General features: G+C 29.0%; 1 protein-coding gene across 1 annotated transcript in view; it reads left to right on the forward strand.

Annotated features, from left to right (window-relative positions):
• Positions 1-8634, forward strand: part of LOC117170347 (neuronal acetylcholine receptor subunit alpha-7-like) — a 1604403-nt gene that overhangs the window by 427963 nt on the left and 1167806 nt on the right. The window contains exon 3 of the mRNA XM_033357087.1: positions 5449-5493. Coding sequence (XP_033212978.1) covers positions 5449-5493 — 45 coding nt within the window. The remainder of the gene's footprint in view (positions 1-5448; positions 5494-8634) is intronic.

The raw sequence follows: 8634 nt of genomic DNA on the forward strand, positions 1-8634 counted from the left end.
ATATAAGTAGTAGTTAAGTTAGACTAAGGATGGAATTGTAAATATATGTACAGGGAGCGGTGGCCCTCAAACCCGTAAAAGGGAGAAATTAAATACATACATACATACAAATTAATTAAAATTTATTTTTTATTTTTCACAATTGTAATTAATAACTTTTAAAATTGAATAATTGTAGGTCAAACATGAAAAAGTAGACTTATTTCAAATTTGAAGCGGTTCTATTATACACATTTGTTAAACCATTAAAACCTCTCACCTGTTTTTAAGCTTTTTAAAAATCGTTTAAAAACTTTTTAAAATACTTTTGGTTATAATTTCTTAATAAAAGAATAAGTGCCATTTAGTCTACACAGCAGCAATTCCAAAAATATATAAAGTCTTAATAATTAAGATATTTTAAATTTGTAGTCTTCAGTATATTGAATAATTTGAAATTTAAAGGTATTTAAAGATGTAAGAATTATTGAATTGAAATTGTTCAATAATTTCAGATTGAAACATTTCAAAATATTTAGTTAGAAAGTAAAATCGTATAAAGTTAAAGGACGAGAAATGAACATCTTTTAATACTTGAATCATTATTTTAGAACAATTAAAATCGTATAACTTCAGATAAATTTGAAAGTGGGACTATTAAAAATTAGAAGTGCCTGAAAGAACTCAACAAAGGTTTAGTTTAAAAAACTATTTTAGAGGGTGCTTTTTTAAGTTTAATTAATTTTTTTTTATAATTTGGTACCCCCACAAATTATTATTTAAAAGAGAAAAAAATAGCGCCTGATTTTTGTCAACTTTAAAAAAAATATATTTGATGTTCGCTCAAGGTCAGTTTTGTTCAAAGTTCTTGTTTCTGGATAAATTGACTCTTATTGTTTCCGCTTTTCGTTATGTCACTAATTGATTGTGTTTTTCATAGAAAGATTGAAACCTGGGTTTTTCACGTTTATAAAATCATAATTAAAGGTCACTCAGGGTAATTTTCTGTGCAAAATATTGATTTATGAAGAATATTTGTCAAACTATAGAACGGATTTCTTCACCTAAAGATACAAACTTGAATTGTACTATCGTAAAAACAACTGGAAAAAATTAGATGTAAGCGAAAGTTTGTAAAGAAAACAAACCTTGGTCGATCCATAAATATTCATTTTATTCCCCGAAAGATTTTTAAAAAACTCTTCGGACCAGGAAAAATCGGGAAAAGAAATTGATTTTAAAAATTGTACGTAGTAAAAAACTGAAAATAGTTACACAAGTGTAAACATTCGATTAATTCTTGAAAACAATGTTCAATTTAAAAATCACTTCAAATTAATAGATTCTTTAATGAACACCTTCATTCAATTTCAAAATCTTATTGAAGTATTATTTCAGTATAAAATATTCCATTTTTTACATATTCAATTTGAAAATTGAACAAAAAACAACAATTTTCAATAGTAAATAAGTAAAAAATTAATTGTCACCATTTCAGAGTGATAAATTTAAACATTGAATGTTACAATTATAATTGTTCTACTCTTTTATTTGTAATTTGAAAGTGAAAGTATTGTATTTTTATTTTCAAGGAATAGTTGAAAAATGTTTAATTCAGAAAAAAAATCGAATAAGCTGTAGGTTTTTGAATGTTTTAAATTAAAGGAAAAAATTGAGCTATAGAGCTTTGAAAGATTAAGAAAATTTTCTTTAAGATTTCTAGGAAGATTTAAAATGATTTTTTATTTCGAAAAAGTCCATAACTCAAAGAGAATGTTTGACAAAATTCAAAACTTTTCAAAATATTTACAACATTGGAAAAAAATCTGGAAGCTCTTGAAACAATTTTGTGTGCAGGATTTTACAGAAATGTCAGAAAAAATTGGAATTCGTTTAAAAGATGTTGAAAAGTTCCGAGAAGTTTGAAAAATCATTTAAAAAGGTTTGAAATAATTTAAAAGAAAATTAATATCTTTGATTATTTCAAAATTAAATGTTGACTTTTAATTTTGAAAAATGACATCATTTTACGAGAAGGTATAAAAATATAAGACCACTGAAAAAATTCCGAAAGCGATGAATGAAAAATCACCAAAAATTAAATCTCCGACGACCGAATCGGAAAATTTCCTACAGAAAATGTCCAAAGTAAAAAATCCCCGAATTATAAAGTTCTCTAATTTAAACATGAAGAAAAGAATTTCCGATCAATATCATTTATTTCTCGAAAATACAATAATTAAATAATTTTATTAAATTATTGCTTGAATTTAAAAGAATAATAATTGTTTAATTTTTGTTTTAATGCTAGGTACATTATCAAACAAAATTTTTCACGCAGAAATATACATATTTTTTTAATAATTGTTTTTTTTTTAAATTTCAAATCATAATTTTTTAAACTTTAAACATTTAAAAAAATGTATTTGATAAAAGTATTCGATTATTGTATTTTCAATAAATAATATTGAATGAAAAATGATTGTTTCTATTGTTTGAATGCAGGAATTTTCTAGTTTGGATATTTTATAATTCAGCAATTTTCTGTGGGGAATATTCGAATTCGGTAATATCTTACTGCCGGAAATTTTATTTTTCGTGAATTTTTCAATTTGAGAGTTTTATATTTCGGCGTTTTGATAATTTCATCATGCAGGATTTTTGCAGTTCACGAATTTTACAGTGTCGGGAATTTTATTTTTCGGTATTTTTCAGTTGCTTCTTCCGAATAAAAAAATTCCCATCACTATAAAAGTTCCCGAAATTCTGGAAAATTTATAATATTACTGAATTTGAGAATTCCCGAAAAAATTTGGTTGTTGTTGAAAAAGTGCATTGTATCCTTTTTAATTTACAAAAAAGTTAGCAAAAATAAAATAATTAATTTAAAAATATAAAAATAAAATTCGCGCTACCTGGGTAGAAATCATAACTTGGTTCTCAAGAGGCCATGTCTAGATTTCCTATTTTCTATCGAGACCCTAAAGTGGCAATCTATCGAGGGCGCAAGCGAAAGCGTCACGCTCAGCTAGCGAGGTCATCAGCAGGCAATCCAATAAGGGCCTATTAATAGGGTCTTTATAGAATCTAGATAGTCCTTCACGCACTATTATTCAAGAGCATTTGCTATTGTTTCTTATTCTGTTGATTCAAATGAAATATTATTAAATTATTTAAAAAATTCATCATGCTTTAAATTCTGAAGTGTGATGCTATGGTTATTAAAGTTTAACCAGCACATTGCCATAATCCATTACGAGAAATTTTTGATTCAAAGAAGGAAAAATACATTTTCTTTGTAAAAGTTTAATCTAAAGATTTTACACCTTTCTGTAGCCTCTGACGAACACTCCTCCGTTTTCTCGTATTTTTATTGACATTCTATTATTAACTATATTCCGCACGTTATTCTAAAACTAAACTTATTGTTAAATTTGACTAGAGAAGACTTATTACTAAAATTTCTGCATGAAACTAAACTCACATACTTGATAAATAAAAGTTTATCCGAAATAATAATTAAATCCTTAAAATTTATGCAAATTGGGATGATTGTTTAATTTATTCACTTTGAGTTATAATTCTTTCCAAAAAGAGATAAAAGTATGAAAATTGGTGTACTCATTTTGTGAAGCAGTACTAATATTGTGGCATAAGCGAAAATTTGAATATTTAAATATAAGAACTCAAACAATTGTTTAAACTTTGAGCGCCTACCTCTGCTTCTGCTTGTGGTAGAAAGACGGGATAAAAACTGAAAATTTTCCAAAATTACTACGAATTCAGTCATATCAATTAATTTATTGTTTTTTTATTCCTTAAAAAGTTATTTAACTCTAATTTTTTCTGGAGGATGACAATAGGCCGATTAGTGAGGCTGTAAACTAGGCAGCAGGCCATGGCGCGCACATGGCTGGTAGCCCCTAGCCCCAAAGGCGTAGGGGCCGTAGATTAATCGGCCTATTGTCAGCCTCCAGAAAAAATTAGAGTTTAATAAATTTTCAAGGAATAAAAAAACAATAAATTAATTGATATGACTGAATTCGTAGTAATTTTTGAAAATTTTCAGTTTTCATCCCGTCTTTCTACCACAAGCAGAAGCAGAGATAGGCGCTCAAAGTTTAAACAATTGTGTTGGTTCTTTTATTTAAATGTTGAAATTTTCGCTTATACCACAATATTAGTACTGCTTCACAGAATGAGTACACCAATTTTCATACCTTTATCTCTTTTTTGGAAAGAATTACATCAACTCAAAGTGAATAAATTAAACAATCATCCCAATTTGCATAAATTTTAACGATTTAATAATCATTTCGGATAAACTTTTATTTATCAAGTATGTGAGTATAGTTTCTTGCAGAAATTTTGCCTCTAATACTAATTTGCTCAATGAAAAATTACTATTTGTTGTAACGTGATAAAATCTCTTATAACAAAAGCTTTGTTATCTTGCAAATTATTAACTTTAGAGGTACAGTGTTCATTACAAAATTGTGTATTTCAGTTGGCACTTTCAAAATATCCTTACTCTTTTTCCATCCGTGTAATACTTTTTTTATTATTGATCAAAGTATTTTTTATCACTTATTTTACACGTTAATTAATTTTGTGCAATATATATTTGTCGGAGCGAAAAAACCACCGAAACAACTATTGTTTCTCACGAGCTTGTCTAACAGGAGAAGAAAAAAAATTCAAAAATTGCAAATTTTAAATGTTTAATCAAATGTTTATAAAAAAATAATTAATGGCGAATATCTCGAGAGCGGAACATTTGCCAGAGTTCTGGTACACGGTTTTGGAATCAGGAGATCACTTTACATAAGAATGAAAAAAAAATCGCTCGGTCTTTGCCGATCCGACGAAAATAGGGTTGGCGTCTGGACTAATAGAGAGTCAGTAAGTCCGATCTTTCCAGTCTTTCGATCTTCTACTGATTCCATCCATACCAGAGTGGGGGCAGAGTTCGTTCAGTGCAGAATGACTCTTCTCAGGATTTGTTCCAGGCACCAACGTGCCTGCTTGAATCTTTTCCCCAATTGTTTGGGGAGGGATGAAGTCGGCCCTGAGGGATTGGGTGACGCCACTTTCAAGCTACAGTTCTCCAACAGAATATATCTCCTAAAGAGCGCGTTTACAGTATTACTTTCGGCTCACTCGGGATTCACTCTCAGTCCCTGATTATCTCAAGATTCTTACATTTTGTTTTAAATATACCTATAGAATGATTTAAATATTTATATCAAAAGTCACTCCGTGTACAAACTGCAAGGTTCTTTCATCGTCCAGTCGAGCATCCATTTATCCTCGGTACGTATATCCGGGTTACATGTCAGCGATTTTTTTGCAATGCGTAGACCCTAGATATGGCATGCAAGATAATAAAATAAGTGTTATATTGTCAAAAATGATTATCAATTGCCAGACTTTTTGTAGGACTGATTAAATTTTTATGTAACTTTTCAGGACGAGAAGAATCAGTTGCTCATTACCAACCTGTGGCTGAAGCTGGTAAGTCCTCTTAAATGATAAAAATATTGCGTATCGCCTAAGGGTGCACAAAAATTAAAATACGTCTTGACAATTGCTTAGTAATGCTTCTAAATTTCCTGTGTCTTACGGACCTTACATGTGCTGCAGATTAAGAGATCCATACCTAAGAAACAAAAATCCATTCACTTAAATTTGAATGGGTTTTGAGGTCTTCTGCGTAGCGCATCTGTCACTGGAATTCCAGATACCTACCCATAGGTTAGTGTGAGTTTCGAATGAGACACCTGCTTTTTTAATCGGCCACGTAATTTTTTTCTTATACCCATTCAATAGCGATTGTGAATCAGCATGAACCCATAGAGGAAGAATAGTTCCGATAGAAAATGTTTAATTAAAAAGAATTTACAATCTGTAGGTTATATGAAACTTTACATTTACCTGATAGCAATCTTAAATTCACAAAAACTATCACTCTCGTTTTATTTTATAGAAATTACATACCTTTAACAAAAATCCAGGTATTGAATTTCTAAACATTTTGATGTTTGTGATGCAAATGGATATGGGAGAATTGCACAGTTCGTTTCTAACACGTGGACTCCCTGCAGTCATTAGCATGTGCACTGCATAAATTTAATGCCACTGACGCTTAATTAAAAAAAATCTTATAATTCTTGCAAAAAATATCTATTAAAAACCATTGTAAAAAGAGTTACAACTAAATAATCATTAAATTTAGAAATAAATTGTCGCATCAATTATAATATATAACAACATTATTTAACTTGAATTTCTTTAATTTTTGTTTCATCAGAATTGTCCTAATCAAATGTATTACTTCATACTTCTCATTAAAAACAATTAATTCTTTAAAATTGTAATCTGCACATTCTGCTCAGTTAAATATAACCTGAGGTGACATACATCGTAGCATTCCCATAGGAATTATTTCAGGTTAGTCGGTCTCATTCTGCTCTATTCACTAAGCATTTTAACGAATTTGGAATGGCAGATTTAAAGCACTGCTCTCAGGTGACCGATTAAAAATATGGCCAACCCATTCAGTTTTCATTCTTTCAATTTGCAAACGACAGATACGCAATTCAAATCGACTCGATTTTTATCTGTTCTTTTTTCCTGGGTAGCGTTGAATAGACACTGGCCTTGTAGATTACAGGATTAATAAAAAAGCCTGGGAAACCTGGCAAAAATCATACAATTTTGGAAAAGTCACTGGAATTTTATTATGCGCCACCTCTTCGACAATTTGGAGTTTAATAATATAGAAGGCTTTGATATTGTCCAATTTCAAGCATCTTACACTGAGAAACTTTGTACTGGAAAAATTACTAAATTAGGTTACAATCGAGGGACCAAGGCGACAATTCGTATATTTTAATACAATAGTCGTAAGCTATGCTATTTTTATATGAAATTTTCCTATTGATAATACGAAGTCTTAGTATTTTTTATAGTAAAATCCTAGATAGGATAAATTAATAGAGATATAATTAAATTATATCATAAGAGTAGAAGTAATAAGTACCTAAAATAACATAAGAGACTACATTTGTAAGAGGAATTGCTATTGTATGTAGGAATACGAATGATACTATGACACTTTCTATTTTTTACATTCTCATTCATGAGAATGTAATGTGATCGTCCAAATTTGCGATCTCTGGTTTTTAACGGTGCCTGTCTGTATGTCTGTATGTCTGCCTGTATGCATGTATGTATGGTTACCTGAATGTTGTAGCCACGCTACTTTTAAAGCATTTGTCAAATCAAGGCAGCCTTTGATACACTTCTTAAGATTACCAAAATGAAAGTTCATTTCGTTATTCAGATACTTCCAACCAAAATTAAAAAATTTAGAGCATTTTGAAAATTAAAAATTTTTCTTTCAAATTTAGAAATTGTTGTCGAATTTTCTTATAGATGGGTAGAAGAATGGCAAATTATTTAAATAAAATTTTTAATTCCGATGAGAATTAGAAAAGTTATATACTTTTGAAAATTTTGAAAATCTTAATAAAAATAGACCAAAATATTTTTCTAAAAGATTACGAAATTTTATTAAAATTCATCACTATATATCAAATATATATTCAAAAACTATGTTAGTTAAATTTTTCGATTAGACAAATATTGAAAAAGTTTGTGTCCTTTTAAAATTTGAATAAAATTTTTTTATGAGTTCTAGAAATTGTTATCAAATTTTCTGGTACGCACCAAAAAGACTAGAAAACTATCTTAATGGCATTTTTAAGTTCGATTAAACTTCAAAAAGTTATATGCTTTTCAACATTTTGAAAATTTTCAAAAAAAAAGGAACAAAAATTTTTTTAATAGATTAAAAAATATCAATCCAAATTTTTACTGGATATAAAATGTATGTTTTTCGAAACTATTTTCATGAAAATTCTTAATTAGATAAAAGTTCCAAAAGTTGGTTCATTTTCAAAAAAATTCATTTTTGCTTTTTTAGGATATCCATAAGTTTAAAGCATTATTTTGAGTAGATTTTAATAAGATTTACAAATTGTCTTGATGAAGCTTTTCAATTGGACACAAGTTATCGCGCACAAAACGCGAGTTTCGTAATGAGAATGTAATCGTCAAAGCCTTAGGTGCTTTGAGAACCTTCATTAAAAACAAATCGAAAAAAAATTCAGTTACAATTTATGGCTGTAATTCCTCAGAAGTTTAAATCACAGTTTTTGATTTAATTTATAGTATTTACGATAATTGAAAAAATGTAGTTAAAATGTACGCATTAAACGTACGAGAACGAGCGCGAAGCGCCGCGCGCAATGAGAACGTACCGCGCACCAATTCAAAAGAGATTCCACTAGAATTTTGGAATCTTAAGTCAGATCAACTTAACTTGAAATTGATCCCTGAACCCTGTTCACTTGTCAGCTTCAATCGTAAAACCTCAATAGTATAAATTTTTCCGTAAAATCACAATAAAATTATTTGTTCTTTTTACATTTGCATAACTAATGCATTCCATATTAAAACCTAATTATTTATTACTACTTTTTCACGCAGTATATAAATTGTGGGTCCGGATGCAATAAGGGCACATAAAATTTTTTCGTGCGAAAACGAAGTCCCCTGGAGGCTTTAGAAAAAATTTTCGAATTTTAATTT

Source organism: Belonocnema kinseyi, chromosome 3 (genome assembly GCF_010883055.1).
Source record: "Belonocnema kinseyi isolate 2016_QV_RU_SX_M_011 chromosome 3, B_treatae_v1, whole genome shotgun sequence".
NCBI classification, from domain to species: Eukaryota; Metazoa; Arthropoda; class Insecta; order Hymenoptera; family Cynipidae; genus Belonocnema; species Belonocnema kinseyi.